The sequence below is a fragment of the Pyrgilauda ruficollis genome, unplaced genomic scaffold, assembly GCF_017590135.1.
Source record: "Pyrgilauda ruficollis isolate IOZ18807 unplaced genomic scaffold, ASM1759013v1 scaffold126, whole genome shotgun sequence".
In the NCBI taxonomy this organism is placed as follows: Eukaryota; Metazoa; Chordata; class Aves; order Passeriformes; family Passeridae; genus Pyrgilauda; species Pyrgilauda ruficollis.
In genome coordinates this window covers 947,149-967,907 of record NW_024510988.1, presented here as the reverse complement: position 1 = coordinate 967,907, position 20,759 = coordinate 947,149, and the positions used below count along the sequence as shown (strand labels likewise).

Below are 20,759 nucleotides of genomic sequence, written 5' to 3'. Positions count from 1 at the left end.
GCTCTCCTCAAAGGAAGCTTGTCTGCCCAGAGTGCTGCGTGAGCTGTGGCTGATGTCACGTTAGTGATGCCCCTGCACCCAGGAAGGGATCACAGCCTGGTTAGGAGCAGCCCCCAGGCGCCCCTGGAGGTCCCTGCAGCCAGTCCCAAGCAATGTGGTCCCTCTGCAAGCTGCAGAGCTGCTTCAGGGCAGGTGTTAGGTGCCAATGCCCCAGTCTGTGCTATCCTCACAGCTGCTTGGGGATTTCTTGGGGTTTGTTGTGCTCTTTTCCTGCTCTGGACTACGTGCAGCTCCCGTGGGACCCTGGCAATTGAGAGAAGTTGATATGTTTACATCCAAGGAGCTGCTTTTAATCAAACATCAATAAGTGCATTTCAGTGAAGCAGAGCCTGAAAAGGAGCTCCTCTCCCGGGGCCTGTGCTCGCTGGGAAGGGGCCGGTGCAGCCCAGGCTGCTGCAGCCCTGAGGGGCTGTCCTGCCCCTTGGGCCCCACGGCCTCGCACCCTCTGCTGCTGCACTGTGCTCCAGCCTGGCTGAACGAGGGCTGAGTGCAGGGACCACATCCCCAGTGTCCCTGTTTCCCAAATAGCAGGGTGGCCCCTCGGTGGTTTTCCGTGGCCGGAGCAGGGGACAGTGGGCAGCAGCCTGGCAAGGCGTGCCAGGAGTGGGTGCTGAGCCCTCCTCCAGCTGTGTGTGCCCTTGGCTGTGCTGTGCACTCAGCCCTGCTCTGGGGCAAGTGCAGGAGCCCCCGGCTGTCCCTGTGCTCTGTTCCCACCCCCTGGGACATGGGATGCTGGGGGGGACAGTCCTTCCCAGGCCTGCCTCTGTCCCGGTGTGTCCCTGACCCAGGGTGTCAGAGCACTGGGGATGGGACAGGGCAGAGTTTGGAGAAGCCTTGGGCTGCTTCTTGTGACCCTTGGTGCCCCAGGCTGTGCTGCCACAACATCCCTGCTCTCTGCCATCCCCTGCCAGCTCAGGGGTGCTGTGCTCCCCTTGGGGCAGGATTGTCACACGGGCACCAAGCTGGGCACTGCACTGTCCTGCACCCCACAAACTCCAGCAGCTCAGGAGGAAAGGTTTCCTTCGCTGCTAATTGAATTACATTGCCACAGAAAGCCGAGGAGTCGTAGCTCATTAGAGCCTCTTGTGTCCCATTAGAACAGTGTGTGTTGCCTTTGCGGATTGTCATTATCATACATTACTGCAGGACTCAGCACTGCTGTTTGTTTATGCATTACATTTTTTTCTGCTTACCCAGCCTGCCCTCGGTCCCCCAGCCCGTTCCTCCTGTGTGGTGCCTGCCACAGCCAGCCCACTGCATGGCACTGGAGTGGCACAAAGAGCTTGGCTCTTGGAGCAGGGAAGAGCCAGGCCAGGGATCAGCACAGCACCCTCACAGCACCGATCAGCCATCTCCATGTGTGCTGCACCCACTGCTCGAGCACCTCTGGGTTCTGCACCCCTGCCAGGTGGTGACCACGGCACAGGGTGTCCCCACTGGCCCCGTTTGTATATTGGGGTGAATATGGAAAAGAAATCATCTCTGGCATCTGCAGTGCAAAGGCGGCCTTGCTGATGGGAAATCACACTCTGTATTCTGCCCAGGTTTATACGAGTGAATTATGCAAATCCGTGATGGAAAACATTCTTCCTCTCATCCTCGGGAGTGTAAAACCTTAGTCAATAATTCATACCCGCACGTCTCAGACTGGAGGCTTTCTCTTCATTATAGTGTGCACTTGGTTATTTGTCTTTCACGTTTTATTGTCTACCCCGGTGTAATGCTATGCATTATAAAATTTATCTGCTTCATTATTTTATGATCCTGAGCTGTATAATGCAGCGCGACGGTTCCGCTCGGGGCTGCGGGGCCGCTCGGTGAGAGCCGCATGCGCCGTGCCCTCGCTGGGTCCCTGGGCTCTGCAGGGCCCCGCAGCCACAGGTGGCACCCCCGGGCACACGGGTGACGCTTCGCCTCCCTGCAGTCCCGGCCATGATCACCTCCCACCCCAACACCACCATCGCCATCAAGGGCCAGACCAAGGAGCTGAACTGCACGGCGCGGGGCGAGCGGCCCATCATCATCCGCTGGGAGAAGGGGGACACCGTCATCGACCCCGACCGCAACATGCGCTACGCCATCACCACCAAGGACAACGGCGACGAGGTCATCTCCACCCTCAAGGTGAGGGCTGGGCGTCCTGCACCTGCCTGGGCTGCTGTCGGAACCCAGGACATCCCTCTGGGTTCTCTGGATGGCTCAAGGTCCTGGCAGGGGCTCAGAGACCCTGGCAGGAAGCCAAAGACACCTGGGAATTCAATCTCAACTCATGGAGCAAATTACCAACGTTATATGAAGAATTACAGGTCACAGAAGTTTAAGTAGCATAGCAGTAGCAATCACAGGGTGAAGGGAAGAATTTTGGAGCATGGTACAGGGGGGTTTGGAATTCTGTACATGGGGGTCAGGGGTTCCAGGATGGAGGGATTTGGGCGTGCCCTGTCCTTCTTCTTTCTTCTCCCTGGCATCCATGTTCAGGATGATGTCTTGCTGGATGTGGGAGAGAAGAAGGGGAGGTACAGGGAGGGTGTGGTGGTCCCCAGGGGGTGTCACAGGGCCTGGCACTGCGCCGGGCTCCCTGAGTAGCAAAGCTGAGCCCAGAGGGGTGTTGGGAGTGCCATGGGAGGGATTGCAGCTCCAGTGAGTGGCACTGTGGTGGGAGCAGGCAGGGATGGCAGGGGAAGGCAGGGCACAGTGCTGGGGCAGCTCAGTGTGAATTGGCTCCTCTCCCTGGAACACTGGCAGCTGAAACCAGCCGACCGCGGGGACTCCGTCTTCTTCTCCTGTCACGCCATCAACTCCTACGGCGAGGACAGAGGCTTGATCCAGCTCACTGTCCAAGGTACTCCATTCACCCTGCGTGAGCCCTGCGGTGCAGAGCCTTGCTGGGAGCGTCCCCCTGCTCCTGGGGGCCTCCTCTGCCTGTGTCCCTAACCTGCCTGCGTGTCCCCAAGAGCCCCCTGACCCGCCGGAGCTGGAGATCCGTGAGGTGAAAGCCCGGAGTATGAATTTGCGATGGACGCAGCGGTTCGACGGCAACAGCATCATCACCGGCTTTGATATCGAGTACAAGAACAAGTCAGGTAGGTGACAGTGATGTCCCCTCCCCACGGCACAGTGGGGCTGGGGGCTGGCCTGCACAGGCAGGTGTGGGACTGCCCCACCGGTGCCTCCAAGGGAATATTCTGCATCCCGGTTCCTTTGATGAAGAAAGGAGAGAGCGGCATTAATGAAATATGGTAATTTCTGTTGGATGGGAGCATTTGAAAGGGAATATTAAAAGAGACAATATTTGCAAAAAGTTGAACTCCAGCGCACAACAGAGAGAGAGAGGGAAGCAGCACCTCTCCAGGGGTACAAGAGCTGCAGGTGCCTGGGGACCTCACCTGCCTGATCATGGCCCCCTCAGCACTGCAGACCCTGGGTGGGATTCAGGCTCTGACCCTTCTGCCCCGCTCTGCTGCTCTTCCAGATTCCTGGGATTTTAAGCAGTCTACACGCAACATCTCCCCGACCATCAACCAGGCGAACATCGTGGACCTGCACCCTGCCTCCGTGTACAGCATCCGCATGTACTCCTTCAACAAGATCGGGCGCAGCGAGCCCAGCAAGGAGCTCACCATCAGCACCGAGGAAGCAGGTGCCTCCCTGGGCTCCTGGCGTGGGGATGGTGGGCAGGGGGAGCAGGGGAAAGCTGGCTGAGGTACAGGTCTCCTAAAGCCAGGGGATTTCCTGGTGAGGAGCTCCTGAACCTTCTCAATGTGTGGTTTTGTGTTCGTCTCTCTCAGCTCCCGATGGCCCTCCGATGGATGTCACCTTGCAGCCGATCACGTCCCAGAGCATCCAGGTCACCTGGAAGGTGAGTGAGGCTGGGATGGTGTGTAGGCTTTTTTTGGCTATGGGGGTTTGGCTGGCTGTCCCAGCTTGTCCTGAGACCCAGCATGCCATCAATATTACAAAAATCAGGAAGAATCTCCCAGGAAAAGGGAAAATCTGCAGGCTGGGCAGGCAGCTCACCTTGCTGCTCAGGGCTCTTATCAATCATGTTTTACAACAAGCTCATTATCTCATAGGGTGTCCGTGGGGGACCATGGGGCAGAGAGGCTAAATATGTAAAAACTCAGGTGCTGCATTGCAAAGTGTTTGAGCAGAGATCAATAAAACTTAGAACCGGATTTATTTTTCTGAAGCTGCCTAATGAAAAATAAAATTGATTATAAAGTTAGGACTTGGGAATGAACTGCTAAGTCAATAAATTTAGGGTTCCAGCTTCTCCCCCCACCTCCCCTTAAGCACTGAAAAACAGATTAATGAAAAGTAAGATTCACTTGAAAGATAAGTCACTTCGTTTTAGGAGTATTTCAGCAAGATGGATGGCCCTGGCATTGTAACATAAATTTGCAATCAACCCTATTGATTTGTTAATGCTTCAGAGAAATATTGTTAAGATTGATCTCAGTCTGGCCTCTCAGGCTGCCAGACTTGGGATTTCTCCTGCTCCAGCTGGGGACTGGTGCTGTCCAGGCAGCACTTTCCTCTCTGGTGGCTCTGAGGACCCGCTGGACCTTTTTTGTCACTATTTTGCCACTCAGTGAAAAGTGGGGAGGGAAAACAACTTGAAAGCCTTGGGAAAAGCCCCAGGGGAGAGGTGGTTGGGGCACAGAGCCCTGTGAGCCTCCCACCCCTGTGACACTGCTCCGTCCTGCCCTCGCTGTGTTCAGGCCCCCAAGAAGGAGCTGCAGAACGGGGTGATCCGTGGCTACCAGATCGGCTACCGGGAGAACAGCCCGGGCAGCAACGGGCAGTACAGCATCGTGGAGATGAAGGCCACGGGGGACAGCGAGGTCTACACGCTGGACAACCTCAAGAAGTTTGCTCAGTACGGGGTGGTGGTGCAGGCGTTCAACCGCGCGGGCACGGGGCCCTCGTCCAGCGAGATCAACGCCACCACGCTGGAGGACGGTAAGGATGGCCCAGTGACCAAACCAGGTCCAGGTGCCACGCAGGGCACTCAGTTGGTGCCCATCCCATCACACAGGTCTGGGGTGGTGGCTGTGTGCGCCCTCACAGCTCTCTGGGAAGGAACCGGGAGCACAGGACACCCGTGGCACTGGGTTTGTGGCGCAGCTAAAGGGTGCAAGGTGGATTTTGGCACTGCTGAAGTGCCAGGCAGGTTTCTCTCTGGGACACAGTCACTGATGGCCTCGGTCGTTTTAAAAACAATGAGGAAAAAGTTTTGCAGCGCGTTTGCTCAGCAGTTTTTCATACTTAATTAAGGCTCTCGTTAGCCTGTCAAACCGCGATCGTTTCCTGGCTGCATTAGCACTCCTCCCGGGGTATTCAAGGGCCCCTGTTTTAGCAATAGTGTCTTTTCCATAATTATATTACCTTCATTTTGTTCAAACGGACTATCTGTATTAGTTTATTATACTCTGTCCCTAATTACATGGTGCTTATATTTTTGCACCTAAGTAATATGAAACAATAATCATTTTCAAAGAGGATCGTTATGGTGATGTATTATCATTTAAATGCTCATAAAAATTAGAGTTACCTCTTGCGGGGCAATGGGATCTAATTACCTCGCATCCAGTCAACTCTCCCACTCTCCCCTCACTGGAAAGCATCCTCCCTGTCACCACCAGCACGGGGTTCACAGCCACCTCACTGGCTCAGGAGAAGGAAAACTGCATGCTGGAGACAGAGCACTGCTGGGCAGGATGGGCTGAGGGCTTCCAGCAGCACAGCGGGGTCTGCGTGGGTGCAGTCAGCGTGGCTGTGTGGGACACAGCTCCTTCAGCCTGGCATCTCCAGCCTCCTGCTGATTGTCCTCCTCATCCCTCCCCAGTTCCCAGCCAGCCCCCCGAGAACGTGCGCGCCATCTCCATCACCTCGGACGTGGCGGTGATCTCCTGGTCGGAGCCCCCGCGCAGCACCCTCAACGGGGTGCTCAAGGGCTACCGGGTCATCTTCTGGTCCCTCTACATGGACGGAGGTGAGCACACGTGGGGAGCGGGTGACACGGGGGCCCTGGGGGGCACAGGGGCTGACAGGCCCTGCCTCCCGCAGAGTGGGGCGAGATGCAGAACATCACGACCACGCGGGAGCGAGTGGAGCTGCGGGGCATGGAGAAATTCACCAACTACAGCGTGCAGGTGCTGGCCTACACCCAGGCGGGCGACGGCGTCCGCAGCAGCGTGCTCTACATCCAGACCAAGGAGGACAGTAAGTGGCTTTGCCACCCGCTCGTGCCACGGGGCTGGAGCGGCTGCGGGGGCACAGGGGAAACCCCCCGTGTACAGCCATGGGCAGGGCATTTCCCTTTCCCTTTCTTTCCTTTTCCTTAAGTGCTGATATTTAAATATTTACACCCCGCCTGCCCTACTTTAATGCCATTAGCTCGCTAGCAGAGCATCCCTGGGCCTGTGTCCTGGGAAGTGCCAGATGCTGGGAGGGAGGCGCAGCTGGGCAGGGTACGGCTGACAGATTAAGGAGATGGCCATTAAAAGCCAATCATGATTTCTAAAGCAGAGCTTGGGCTGCAATTAACCCTCCTGCCTCTGGCTCACACGGGGACCAGAGCCACCCGTGGAGAGGTGTCCTGCAGGCAGACCTGTCCCTGCCTGTGTGTGACGCCACCATTGCGGCTGCTTCCCAGGGTGTGGTTGGGATGCCAGCCCCACAGCAGGGTGCTGTCACACCTCCCAGCTGGGCAGAGACCTTGGAGACCTCCTGGCACCAGCTCTGCCACGCTGTCCCTCCTCAGTTCCAGGTCCCCCAGCTGGGATCAAGGCTGTGCCGTCCTCTGCCAGCAGCGTGGTGGTGTCCTGGCTGCCGCCGGCCAAGCCCAACGGCATCATTCGGAAGTACACCATCTTCTGCTCCAGCCCCGGCTCGGGGCAGCCGGTATGAGATGGGAACAGGGCTGGGAATGGCCACGGTGTGCCAGGGAATGCTGTGCTGGCCAGGCAGGAATGGGAGGGAGAGCTGATGCCAGGCAGCAGCCGCAGCAAAGACCTCTTGGGGTGCACTGCAGAATTGTCCAAGGGCATCTGTGGGCACTGTGCAGCAGGGAATGGCCCCATCATCTCTCTGTTCCCATTCTCTGGCATCTGCCCTGCTCAGCGCTTGCTCCAGAGGGGGAAACATGCCAGCAGCTGACCGAAAATGAAATAGAAATCCAACCTGGCCCCATCCCTCCTTGGTGAGGGAGAGGTTGATGGGAGGTCTGCAGACTAGTGCTTATCAAAAGCTCCTTCTCAAACTCATTTCACTATCTGAGCCTCTGGTTTCCAGGGCAACATAATCTTTTCATCAAAGCAACTGGTAAAACCGCTGGGATCCGATATTGTTTTCTTGGCATCTTGTCAAAACTGTCATTTGGGTAAAAAAAAAATTATGTATACTATACAATATTCATATAGGTGTGTCTGCTTTGGGGTACACTCACATCCGTGTCCCCACAAGGGCACACGTGTGCCGACAGTGAGCACACAGGTACCTGCCAAGTCATGTTTTAATAGACCCATCCTGTGCCACGGGGGTCGTGGAGCCCATCCCTGCCCGGTGCTGGCAGGGTGGCACAGCCAGGCACTGTGTCCTTCCCCTCGTAGCGTTCATGGGGCAGGGTGACTTTGTCCCTGCCGTGATGGGGACTGCCCCCAGTGCTTGCACACAGCCAGCCCTGTCCGCAGGGCCACCGCAGGGCTGGGACAGGCGATGCAGTGATCCCCCCGTGGGTTTTGGGACCCCCTTGGCCTCTCGTGGGTTTGGGCCATCCCGGCTGGCGTTGCCCCCAGGCTGGCCCTGCTGCAGCTCGGCGGTGCCAGGGCAGAGTCCTTTCCTGGGAACAAGGATGCCGGCTCAGCCATCTGCTCCTGGGCTGCAGCCCGGCTCCCTGGAGGAATCACGACACCAGCCGGCTCTCCCCGGCATTGAGGGGTGTGAGCGGAGCCGAGCCGCTGCTGCTCAGGATAAACCCTCCAGGGGCGGTGGGGTCTGCGCTGGGGGTCTCACAGAAGCTTCATCTTCTCCCCTCCGCAGGCACCCAGCGAGTACGAGACCAGCCCGGACCAGCTCTTCTACCGCATCGCCCACCTGAACCGGGGCCAGCAGTACCTGCTCTGGGTGGCCGCTGTCACCTCTGCGGGCCGCGGCAACATCAGCGAGAAGGTCACCATCGAGCCCGCGGGCAAAGGTACGGGGGGCTGCCAGCCTGGGGGGACACCCCGCTGCTGTGCCCTGCCCTACAGCCTGCAGGGAGAGACAGCTGGGTGACCCCAGGGCAGAGGAGGGGCAGCACTGGGGTCCCAGGTGTCCTTACACCTCGGGGGGTCTGTGCACGGGGCCTGCCCCCCAGGCTGATCTCCTCCTTGTCCCCCAAGCCCCCGCCAAGATCATCTCCTTCGGAGGCACCGTCACCACGCCCTGGATGAAGGACGTGAGGCTGCCGTGCAACTCTGTCGGGGAGCCGGTCCCTGCCATCAAGTGGACCAAGGACAGGTATGGAGGGGGCTGCCAGCCGTGCTGGGGGCTGGTGCCAGCTCTGGCTGTGCCACACACGGCTGATGTGCCCCCTGTCCTCCTGGCAGCGAGGACTCTGCCATCCCGGTGACGGTGGACGGCCACCGCCTGATCCAGGCCAACGGGACGCTGGTGCTGCGCTCGGTGAAGGCCGAGGACTCCGGCTACTACACCTGCACTGCCACCAACACCTGGGGCTTTGACACCATCATCATCAACCTGCTGGTGCAAGGTGAGGGCTCCACCTGTGTGCCTGCCCTGCACGGGCACGCTCTGTCCCCACTGGCCAGTGCCCGGGGTCTGTCCTGCTCCAGTGGCTCCTGCTGGCCCAGGCATGAGTGTGAGATCTCCTTGCCGCTTTTGGGGGCACAGTTTGGGGCACTCTGCATGTGTGAGGTGCTCATGGGCTTTCCCTCCTCCCTAGTGCCCCCAGACCAGCCCCGCCTGACCGTCTCCAAGACCTCGGCATCGTCCATCACGCTGGCCTGGATCCCTGGGGACAACGGGGGAAGCTCCATCCGAGGTAGGGCTGCTGTGAGTGATGGGGCTGCTGCCAGCAGCTCATCCCAGAACCAAGACTGGTTCCATTCTCATGGAATATATTTGCAGGCACACTGTGCCACGTTTTTGTACCTGCACCTGAGTTTCCCCCTTTCCAAAATGCCCCAGAAATGCTTCAGAGTAAGGCTGATGGCTCTGAGCTCTCAGCAGGGGCTGCCAGCCCTGATGAGGGGTTTGAAAGGTGTTTTGGACAAGCTGCAGGACTGATGTAGCTAAAGAAGGGCACATCACTGGGTGCTAAGGTGGTGGTGGCCAGCCCCAGTGCTGCTCCGTGTCTCCTGGCATTGGGTGCCACTCTGAACCCGCCAGAGCAGGAGTTGTCCCACATCCCTGACAGGCTGGGGGCTTTGGGAGGGCTCCAGGAGCATCCCAGCTTTCCCAAGTCTCCTTTCTGCTCTGATTCATCTCATGAATTATAGGTTGAAACAGCTGCATGCAGAGGGGGGAGCGGGGAGCGAGGAAGGAGACCTCGCTTACAATTAATTAAAAGCATGAAAGTAATTACAAGCAAATCTCCCCAGCCAGCAGCCTTTCACTCCAGCGGACTCTGTTGATAAATTTGGTTATAATTGGATTAGAAATATTAAAAACACACCGCATGTACAAAATAAATAAATAAGCAGTGGCAGGCACCAGGGTGGGTGGTGCGGGGGTGTCAGGGCTGGTGTTGACACTGCTGGGAGTCACATGCCCATGGCTTTGGGAAGCTCCTGGTGTCACCATCCACAGGGAATCCTTGGCGGTGGGAAGGTGTGAGAAGTGTCCCCACTGCTCTGCCCGAGCTGGAGCTGGGTGTTCCCAGAGCTCCTTCACCCGAACCCTCCGGCATTGCCACGGTGGTACCTGGGTGCTGTTGGCATTGGGGCCATCCTGCCAGCCCTGCCTTGTGCAGCTCATTATGCACACAGCAAGGCAGGAAGCCTACTCTTCCCTGCTATTTTTATTTGAGAATTGGCTAAATATCCTGCAGAAATAGCCAAACCTCTCAGTGCACCAGGAAAGTTTGGTCAGCAGGGCCAGGGCAGCAGGGATGTGCTGTCCTGAGATGCCCCGATGCCCTTGGGGCTGTCCCTGTGTCCCTGTGCTCTCCCAGGAAGCCCAGACCAGCCGTCTCCAGGTGCCTTGGTGATGGCAGCGTAACAGGTTTGCTCATCTAGGACACAGTGTGCTTCCTAATACTCCTCATCACGGCAGAGGAGGCGGTCTGCAATGACAGAAGCAACTTCCCTGCAGCCTCCCGAGGGAGCTGCTTAATTCCGGCTTTCCCTTTATAGCCTCGCACCAGTCAATCACAGCGTGCACTCCCTCGTGGAAATGAGCAGCGGGGCCATCCTGGGTGTGCTGGGGGCAGGCAACGTGTGACATGGGGTGATGGCAGAGCTCTCAGGAGGTTCTGGCTGTGCCCACACTCCTCTTGTCCGTGGCTCCTGCCTGGCTCTGTGTGGTGGGCACAAGCAGGCAGGTTCCACCAGCACTCGTGCAGGAATTGGTGTGTGATGGGTGCCCTGGCACTGCAAGGTTGTGCTGGACGTGGGCACAGGCTTTGTGCCAGCCATAACCCCTTCCCCTCACCCGTGTGACCAGAGGTGACCCCCTCCTTGCTCCCACAGGCTTCGTGCTGCAGTACTCGGTGGACAACAGCGAGGAGTGGAAGGACGTGTTCATCAGCTCCTCCGAGCGCTCCTTCAAGCTGGAGAGCCTCAAGTGTGGCACCTGGTACAAGGTGAAGCTGGCGGCCAAGAACAGCGTCGGCGCCGGCCGCATCAGCGAGATCATCGAGGCCAAGACCCACGGCAGAGGTGAGCCTGGCCTGTGGTGTCCCTGCCCCGCCAGAGGCCACGGGGGTCCCCTCCCCAGCCTCCTGACACCTCCTCTCCCGCAGAACCCTCCTTCAGCAAGGACCAGCACCTCTTCACCCACATCAACTCCACGCACGCCAGGCTCAACCTGCAGGGCTGGAGCAGCGGGGGCTGCCCCATCACCGCCATCGTGCTGGAGTACCGGCCCAAGGGCAACTGGGTGTGGCAGAGCCTGCGCACCAACAGCTCCAGCGAGGTGTTCCTGACCGAGCTGCGCGAGGCCACCTGGTACGAGCTGCGCATGAAGGCCTGCAACAGCGCCGGCTGCGGCAACGAGACCGCGCAGTTCGCCACGCTGGACTACGACGGCAGTGAGTGGGGACACGGGCTGGGGGAAGCGCCACCAGAGAGGGGGGTCCCGGCACGCTGAGTGCCCACCCGCCCCTGCTCTGCCCTAGGCACCATCCCCCCGATCAAGTCTGCCCAAGGGGAAGGTGATGACGTGAAGAAGCTCTTCACCATCGCCTGCCCCGTGATCCTGGCCACGCTGGGAGTGGCCCTGCTCTTCATCATCCGCAAGAAGAGGAAGGAGAAGCGGCTGAAGAGGCTTCGAGGTGAGATGGGATTCAGGGGCACAGCACACGGGACCCCAGATTGTGTTCCTGGGCTGCCTTGTTGTGCCCTAAACTGCTCTCTTACAAAAAAACGTCTTGGTTTTTGTGTCTCCTGCACAGATGCAAAGAGTTTGGCAGAAATGCTGATCAGGTGAGTCTCACATCTGCCTGTGCCTGGGACTGGGTGGGCAGGCAGGGAAGAGGTAGTGCTGGGGGTGGTCGTGGCTGCTTTTAATCCTGGGTACAGCCCTCACTGGGTTTCAGACCTTCTCACGCTCACGCCTGTGAAGGCTGTGGCAGTGACTCTGTGGCACAGCAGCCCAGTGCTCCTGGCTGCTCCTGCCTGCCCGAGGGTCCCAGCAGCCACACTGGAGCTTGCCTGGGCAGAGCTGAGCCCCGGGTGGGCTGGCTGGTGGCAATCCCCAGCCCGTGCCAGGCTGGAGCCGCCGGGGCTCTGTCCGGTAATGGGCGGGTCTGCGTCCCCTCTCACCTCACAGCAAGAATAACCGCAGCTTTGACACGCCGGTGAAGGGGCCCCCACAGGGCCCCCGCCTGCACATCGACATCCCGCGGGTGCAGCTCCTCATCGAGGACAAGGAGGGCATCAAGCAGCTGGGTAAGCACAGGCAGAGCTCCCATCCATCCCCTGCTGCCCCAGAGTGCTGGGGACCCATGGACGGGCTGTGGGCCAGCAGGTGCCTACAGCGCCTGGCCAGAGAGAGGTCTGAGCTCCAGCTCCCTCCCACAGGGGATGACAAAGCCACGATCCCGGTGACCGACACGGAGTTCAGCCAGGCAGTGAACCCCCAGAGCTTCTGCACGGGCGTCTCTCTGCACCACCCAGCCCTGATCCAGAACACGGGGCCCCTCATCGACATGTCCGACATCCGTCCTGGCACCAGTGAGTGCGTGGGGCCGGGCTGGGGGCTGTACACACGGGGCAGGGGTGGGGGAACTGTCCTCCAGCACTGGCCGTGCCCAAAAGCAGCTGCTGGGAAGGCAGAAGGGGTAGGCTGTGCTCCAGGGAGAGGGAAGGGTGTGAGTGGAAGGGACCCACTGTGACTGTGCCACCTTTGTGCCATAGACCCCGTGTCGAGGAAGAGTGTGAAGTCTGCACACAGCACCCGCAACAGGTACTCCAGCCAGTGGACACTCACCAAGTGCCAGGCGTCCACACCTGCACGGACCCTCACCTCGGACTGGAGGACAGTGGGCTCCCAGCACGGCATCACGGTCACTGAGAGTGACAGCTACAGCGCCAGCCTCTCGCAGGACACAGGTATGCAGGGCCACCGCCTCCCTGGCACTGCTGCTGGCAGCAATCTGCTGCTTTGGGGAGCACAGAGACCCCAAACTGTGAGTTCAGGGTGACTGCAGAACTTATCAGTGGGATTGTGGAACCATGAGCAGCCAGGGCCATGCCCAGCTACGGGGACAGATAGAATCATTAAAAAACAAAGTGGTTTGGGTTGGAAAGGACGTTATTGCTCCTCTTGTTCCACCCTTCCACTAGACCAGGTTGCTCCATGTCCCGTCCAACCTGGCCTTGAAGGTGGCCAGGTGTATCCCAGCAGGGACAGCCTGGGCATTCCCACGACGTGGATAAAGGCAGGGAGGAATTCTCATGCCAGGGAGAACTCAAGGTGGGTGACACATCCTCTCCCCACAGACAAGGGGCGGAACAGCATGGTGTCCACGGAGAGCGCCTCGTCCACCTACGAGGAGCTGGCGCGCGCCTACGAGCACGCCAAGCTGGAGGAGCAGCTGCAGCACGCCAAGTTCGAGATCACCGAGTGCTTCATCTCCGACAGCTCCTCGGACCAGATGACCACGGGCACCACGGACAACGCCGACAGCATGACCTCCATGAGCACCCCGTCCGAGCCCGGCATCTGCCGCTTCACCGCCTCCCCGCCCAAGCCCCAGGACAGCGAGCGCGGCAAGGGCGTGGCCGTGCCCATCCCACACCGCGCCAGCAAGAGTAGGTTCCCGTGGGCTCTGTGGGGGTCCTGCCCGCCCTCAGCGCCCCAGAGCTTCCCAAAACCCTTAGCAGGCCTTCCCAGTCCTGTGTTCCTTTGCATTCTTGGTATTTCTCCCCGTGCTGTAACGTTCCTTCTCTGTCGATTAATGTCGTTCCCCGTTTCTTGCTATTTCATCCTTTCCTTGGCATTCCATCCATTCCTTGGTATTCCACTCAATCTTTGGTATTTTTTTGCCCAGTTCCTTGGTATTTCTCCCCATTCTTTAGGATTCCTTCCCATACTCTAGTATTTTTCCCCTGTATTTTACTGTTCCTTCCCACCATTTTTTCAGTATTCCTTCCTATTTGGTCGCATTTCTTACTGTTCTTTCCACATCCCTCGGTATTTCCCCATGTTTTTTTTTTTTATTATTCTTTCCCATTTTTAGTATCCCTGGCTACTTTTTACTGTTCCTTCTCATTCTTAAGGATTCCTTCCCATTTTTTAGTATCCCTGGCTATTCTTTACTGTTCCTTCCCATTCTTTAGAATTCCTTCCTATTTGTTGGCATCCTTACTGTTCTTTCCTCATTCATCGATATTTTTCTTTTTTGTTGTTTTTTTTTTTTTTTATATTCTTTTCCATTCTTTAGTGTTCCATCCCATTTTTAGTATCCCTGGCTTTACTCTTTAGTATCCCTGTTACTATTTAGTACCCCTATTCTTTACTCTTCCTTCCCTTCTTAATATTCATTACTGTTTTTTTAATATCCATCAGTATTCCTTGTTATTCCCCCCCATTTTTCAGCACTGCCCCGGACCCTCAGTACCTTCCCCATTTTTTGGTGTTCTCAGTATTTCCCTGCCTTGTTTTTAGTATTCCTCAGTGTTTATCAGTATTTTTCCCCCTGCTTTAGTGGAATTCATCAGTATTCCTTTGTATTCCTCAGTATTTCTCCCCTATCCTTAGTGCTAGACCCCGACGGTCTCCCACTCCCATGAGTTTTATTACCTTAAAATAGAACAACACCTGGAAGATATATTAAAAAATACATAGGTGGGAATTGATAGTTAATTTATTTACTGATTATATAACACACAATATAATGGGATCATCTTTCTCCTCAAATTAGCCCACATATTTTTTATGGCATAGTTTAAGTAGCACAGAGTGTATTAGGTATAACACCGTTGTAACCTTAAAAAAAAGGAATTTACAGAACCTATAATAAAGCCTACAAGTTTCAAGGCAATAGTGCTATAATAAAAACAATATAACACCTGCAAGAGACAATATAATAACACAGAGCTTTATATATATAAAAATATATATTATATATTTTTATATATTTAACTATATAATCTTATATATTTATTTGCAAATATATACATTTATATAAAATAAATTTATACATAGATTTTTATATATTGATGTATAAATTTCTATATTTCATATAGTCATTTCTATATTTCCATTAAAAATTTATACATTTATATATAAGTTTATGTATACTTATATGTAAATTTTTATATATTCACAGATAGATTAATGTACATATCTATATAGAAAAGTTTTTCTATTTTATTAAAGAAATTTATATGTATTTCTATAGAGATTTATGTACATTTATATATATAAATAATATTATATATAATATTTTTATATTTTTATTTATTATCTATTTATTTTATTAAATATAATACTTATTTTATATATAACATTTCTTTTTAAATGTAAAAATTTATATATATACACATAACCATAACTCCTAAAATTAAGGTACTAATACATAGAATCCCATATATATATGTGCTGTATCCTTTATTACCACCACAGATCTTGCAATACATTCTCTCCACATCCTGTGAAGAGAGGAGCATGCCCTTTCAGCACACACTGAACAATATGTACAATTAAAGGAGTAATGCTCTATGGCTAGAGGTGTTATATATTGCAAATATAAAAGGCAAACTAATAACAGGCCTTTACATCTGTGGACATATAAATCCTTAAATTAAAGCCCTAGAGCTGGAGGTGATGCTGTAGAACACAAAGGGAGCAGCGTAATGGAACAGAAATAAAACCCTATAACACTGATAACAGCCAATATAACAACACGGGTTATCCATACGCAGACATAAAACCCCTAAATTTGGGCACTAACTATAGATGATGCCATAACACAACACAGCACAAGCTGTGGTTTACGGCAGCACAGCCACTCACCTTGGCAGAGTAAAGGTGGGTGTAGGACACAGCACATCCCTCTGCTGGGTGATGGCACAGGTGGGACACAGAGCACAAGGAGCGTTTCCCCCTGTCCTTTACAGAACAGGATCTGTGTCTGTCCTGTAGCAGAGCTTCAGCATCATGTTATTATTATTATACTGTATTACACTGGACATTCAGCATTACATCACATTGTAACATTTGTCACTGTGCATTTAGCGTTATAATTAACACTATTGCATCACGATACTTTACAGGACACTGTGTACAGCGCTGAACGCTAGAGCTTGACGCATCCCAGGCGCTGCGTGGAGTGGGACAATTTTGGGATGATTATGTGACACATTCTTTATAGCACAGCACGTTCTCTACGGCACAACATGTTCTCACTCTACTGCAGGACCTGTTCTGTGTAGCACTACACACTCTCAATAGAAGAACATGTTCTCTGTAGCCCAACGCATTCTCTGTAGCACAGGTTCTCCATGAGCAAACACATTCTCTGTAGCACATGTTCTCGATAGAACATTCTCTGTAGCCCAACGCATTCTCCGTAGCACAGGTTCTCCATAGCCCAAGTCATTCTCCATAGCCCAATGTTTTCCCCATAGCCCAACATGTTCTCTGTTGCCCAACTCATTTTCCATGCTCCAGCGTGTTCTCCATAGCCCAACATGTTCTCTGTAGCCCAACGCATTCTCTGCAGCACAGGTTCTCCGTAGTTCAAGTCATTCTCCATAGCCCAACATATTCTCTGTAGCCCAACTCATTCTCCATAGCCCAACGTGTTTTCTGTAGCCCAATATGTTCTCCATAGAACAGGTTCTCTATAGCCCAACTCATTCTCCATAGCCCAACATGTTCTCCATAGCCCATCATGTTCTCCATAGCCCAATATGTTCTCCGTAGCCCAACGCGTTCTCCACAGAACAGGTTCTCCATAGCCCAACCCATTCTCCATACCCAACTCATTCTCCATAGCCCAACGTGTTCTCCATAGCCCATCATGTTCTCCGTAGCCCAATATGTTCTCCGTAGCCCAACACATTCTCCACAGAACAGGTTCTCCATAGCCCAACTCATTCTCCATAGCCCAACATGTTCTCCATAGCCCATCATGTTCTCCGTAGCCCAATGTGTTCTCTGTAGCCCAACGCGTTCTCCACAGCACAGGTTCTCCATAGCCCAACACCAACGTGGCCAGAGGGTGGGGGGCAACAGGGTCCCTGCAGAGCCTTACCTGCCTGCTCTTCCCTCGGCAGGTGACTACTGCAACCTCCCGCTGTACGTCAAGTCGGAGGCCTTCTTCCGCAAGCCCGACGCGCACGAGCCGTGCCCGGTGGTGCCGCCGCGGGAAGCCTCCATCCGCAACCTGGCCCGGGCGTACCACGCGCAGGCCCGGCACATGACGCTGGAGCCCGGCGCCAAGCCCCTGGGGCTGCCTCCCCCGGCCTCCTCCGCAACCACCTTACCTCAGAGGACTCTCCCCATGCCCGGCCCGGCCGGCCCCGCACCCGCGCCCGCCGCCAGCACCGCCCCGGCTCCCCCCGTGGCCGCCGAGCCCCCCGTGGCCGCCGCCGCCGCCGCCGAGGCGCGGGTGCCCACGCACTCCAAAGTGGGGGGCTCCAGGGACTCACTGCTGGAGATGAGCACGTCGGGGGTAGGCAGGTCTCAAAAACAGGGTGCCGGAGCCTACTCCAAGTCCTACACGCTGGTGTAGGGCCGCTGCCGGATGCTGCTCGTTTCCCCGCGCCGTTTATATTTAATTAACAAACTTGTACATAACGGACTCTTTTGTATAAATGAAGCTATTTTCTTCTTCTCCGAACAGAAAAAGAAACCAGGGCACAAAGAATTTGATGTTACAGATTTAAAAATATAATATATATGTAAACATATATATATATTTCACATCATTTTGAAAGGGGCACAAGGAAAGACTCAGCGACTTTTTTTTTTTTTTTTCTCTCTCCCTGATCTTGTCGGTGGTTTTAAAAAAGGAACGTCTCCGAGACATTGCATGCTATTTTACTGTTCTGAAAACAGCAGGAGTTGCTTCAATTTGCAAATGCTTATGTGTTAATACCTTTTTCTATGAAAAAAAACCCAGCGCTGTGTGCAATAAAGGTTATGTTTATACGTGGGGCGTTTGTGAAGTGAGCAGGGAATTAGGCAGAGCAAGGCTGGGGCAGGAAAGGGCAGGAGGATGGAGAGGGACAGCCCAGGGCAGCCAAAGTACAGAAATACAAAGACAAGGGGTTGAATACTAAAGAATAATAAGGCAATTAGCCACCTGCAGAGCTGTGGGGCAGCAGGAGAGTCAGGAGCTGGAGCAGTGTCCTGGGAATGGTTCCATGGAGCAGGACAGACCAGAGTGTGCCACAGCACTGAGAGAGCAGCACCAAGTCCAGCTCCAGCCCAGGACAAAGCATGGTGCCAAACAGGAATCCTGGTCCAGCTCGTCCAGAGGGGTGAATGGCTGCCCAACCCTCGGGAGCCACAGCACAGCTCTGGCAGCTCACGGTAAGTGCAGCGTGGCTCCAGCATGGGATCCAGCATCCAGCAGCTCCTCCAGGCAGGGTCTTGTTCCCTGGGAAGTGTCCCAGCCCCAGCTGGCAGCAGGAGAAGGAGCACCGCTGTCCTTGGTCATGCTGGAACACGGTGTGGTGGATCCAGCCCAGCCTGGAGCCCGGGGAGTCCAGCACAGAGCCCTGCCCCTGGTGTCTCTGCTTCCCTGAATCCTGGTGAATCGTGGCTCAGGGCAGCACAGGCGCCCCAGGACATGGGACAGCACAGAGAACCACGGTGAGACCCAGCACCGCCTCGCCCTGTAATTTGTTCTTATTTTCCCTTTATTTTTCACCACCAGCCACACCAATATCAGACCAAAGAAATGCTGATGCTACTTCCCCCCTTTCATGCAAGGTTGTGAAAGCTGCTAGCCCTCCTTACCTGCTCCAAAGGCAAAAAACAGCTCAGGCCATTATTAACTCTTGTTTTAGTTACCCAAACTAGAACTTCCCCTTTCTAAGGAGCTTCTGGTGCTGTCTGAGGTGTAGTTAACTAACTGCACCTTCATTTCCTTTTTTCCTGTAATTTATGAGCTCAAGTTTTCATTACTTTCCCCTCCATGCTTGCTACCAACTGCTTCCAGCTCTTTCCTTACAAACAGATCCATTTCCTATCTTAGCCCAAAGCAGTTCGAGTATCTACACACAGATTTGTACCATTCTTTTTTTTTTTTTTTTTGCTCTTGACAGGGTTTAATTCATCAGCTATAATCAAGCACTGCAGAGGTCATTTTTTCAACCTCTGTCTCTCCTTGATTTTTTTTTTTTTTAATTGGAGTACCCAAATTAAAATGACATGCAAATGCAGTGATGTTACTGCAGCTCTGCAGTGCCCTTCCCAGCCTGCTGGCACACTGGCCAGCAGATCCTCCTTTGCCATCTGGTTCTTCCTAACTAAGGTAACTCCTGGAATCCTGCAGAGCTGGAAGTGCCTTGGCCAGAGCCTGGCAGCTGTTCACCTCTGGGGCTTGAGAAACAAGCTGCTAAGACAATTTCTTGTGCCCATTTTTTATCATTTTTGGCCATTATTCAGGTACCACTCAGAGCCAACCTCTATCAAGGAAGATCCCCTATGGAGAGGGGCACCCTTCCCAGCCAGGCTGGTGGGGAGGCATCAGAGCACATAACATTTATAAACCATTACATAATACAGGTTTTAAAGAAAACCAAATGTCCAGCCCTTAAACCAGGGTCACAGCCAGGCAGCACCTCCAAAATACCAACCCCAGGCTTAGAATAGAAATAGAAGGGGAAAAGAGAGTTAAAAATAGAAGAAAAGGCAAGCGTGTTCAGCTGTGAGAGTAAGCAGATTAGCAAGACAAAAAGAGGAACAGATTAACAGAGATTAATACAACTTTATTGGAACTGGCTAGTACAGATTTCCTCCTACATCTCAGCAAGGATTCCCCCCTTCCCTTCCCCAGCAGGCACAAGCCCTGGCCCTGCACAGTTTGAGTTTCCAGCAGTCCCCCGGAGCCCCCACCACCCCCCTGCCCCCAGGGAGCCCCCTGCCCTTCACCACAGCAGGATGTGAAGGAGAACAGCCCCCCGAGGCCATGCCAGCCCAGCTCTGCCTTCCAGCAGCAGACAAGAAGCCATCAAGCTCAGGAATGCAGCAGAGGAGCAGCCAGGGGGCTGGGTGGGCTCCAAGCATTGCCAGGGGGCTGTCTGGGGAAGGAAAGAGGGGTCGCCCTCAGGACAGATCCCACCCAGTGCTGCTCTGGAAGCAGGACACCCCGACCAGCTCTCCCCAAGGTAAGAGCAGCTCCCAGCTCACCTGTCCCCTCCTAGCCTCCAGGGGACAAAGGCAACTGTTCCACCCTGCTCCAGAGGCAGAGCGGAGGAGGTGGAGGCACAGGGGAGGGTTCTTGGGGTGAAACAAACCCCAGCTGGGCAGTGACCAGCCTGCACACCAGACTGCTGTGCAGGACCCCCTCCCACCCACGCAGCTGCTGGGGCTCACGGCATCACTCGAGGGCTGGCCAAGGCTCCCAAATGTGCTGTCACACCTGTGCCCTGTCCCCAGCAGCCCCTCAGCAGCTGTGACCTGGCCCACGGGGTGATGCTGTCTGGGGAAGGACTGGGCAGGACAGAGAAGTCCCTGTGAGCACCAACACGAGGGCAGAGAACCTACACCTGCACCAGGAGCTACGTATGGGGGCAGGTTCACAGTCACCACGGCCCCAAATGTCTCTGGGGTACAGAACAGACAAGCAGGAGGGACAGTGCAGGCCACAGGTGGCTGCTGTGGCTACTTCTTCTCCTGCTTCTGCTGCTGGTACCTCCTGAAGTGGGTCTGGATGGTGATGGCTGCCCTCTCAGATGGGTCAGTGACATGGCTCTCCTTGCTGGCATCAGGGGTCACGTCACCTGGGGGACAAACAGCATCACAGTGAGCACAGACAGAGCCGTGCCAGCAGCCCTGAGCAGGCTCCCGTGGGG

At 54.8% G+C, this 20,759-nt stretch overlaps 1 protein-coding gene across 1 annotated transcript in view; it reads left to right on the top strand.

The window, feature by feature from the left end:
- DSCAML1 (DS cell adhesion molecule like 1) overlaps nt 1–17,467 on the top strand; it is a 93,630-nt gene extending 76,163 nt beyond the window's left edge. The window contains exons 12-33 of the mRNA XM_041458136.1: nt 1,985–2,184; nt 2,806–2,902; nt 3,015–3,143; nt 3,533–3,700; nt 3,849–3,919; nt 4,782–5,022; nt 5,909–6,055; nt 6,130–6,285; nt 6,827–6,966; nt 8,104–8,257; nt 8,445–8,562; nt 8,652–8,815; nt 9,008–9,106; nt 10,755–10,943; nt 11,027–11,314; nt 11,402–11,557; nt 11,678–11,708; nt 12,055–12,173; nt 12,306–12,458; nt 12,642–12,836; nt 13,227–13,538; nt 17,010–17,467. Of these exons, the coding sequence (XP_041314070.1) occupies nt 1,985–2,184; nt 2,806–2,902; nt 3,015–3,143; nt 3,533–3,700; nt 3,849–3,919; nt 4,782–5,022; nt 5,909–6,055; nt 6,130–6,285; nt 6,827–6,966; nt 8,104–8,257; nt 8,445–8,562; nt 8,652–8,815; nt 9,008–9,106; nt 10,755–10,943; nt 11,027–11,314; nt 11,402–11,557; nt 11,678–11,708; nt 12,055–12,173; nt 12,306–12,458; nt 12,642–12,836; nt 13,227–13,538; nt 17,010–17,467 (3,785 nt within the window). The remainder of the gene's footprint in view (nt 1–1,984; nt 2,185–2,805; nt 2,903–3,014; nt 3,144–3,532; nt 3,701–3,848; nt 3,920–4,781; nt 5,023–5,908; nt 6,056–6,129; nt 6,286–6,826; nt 6,967–8,103; nt 8,258–8,444; nt 8,563–8,651; nt 8,816–9,007; nt 9,107–10,754; nt 10,944–11,026; nt 11,315–11,401; nt 11,558–11,677; nt 11,709–12,054; nt 12,174–12,305; nt 12,459–12,641; nt 12,837–13,226; nt 13,539–17,009) is intronic.
- The last annotated feature ends 3,292 nt before the right edge of the window (nt 17,468–20,759 follow it).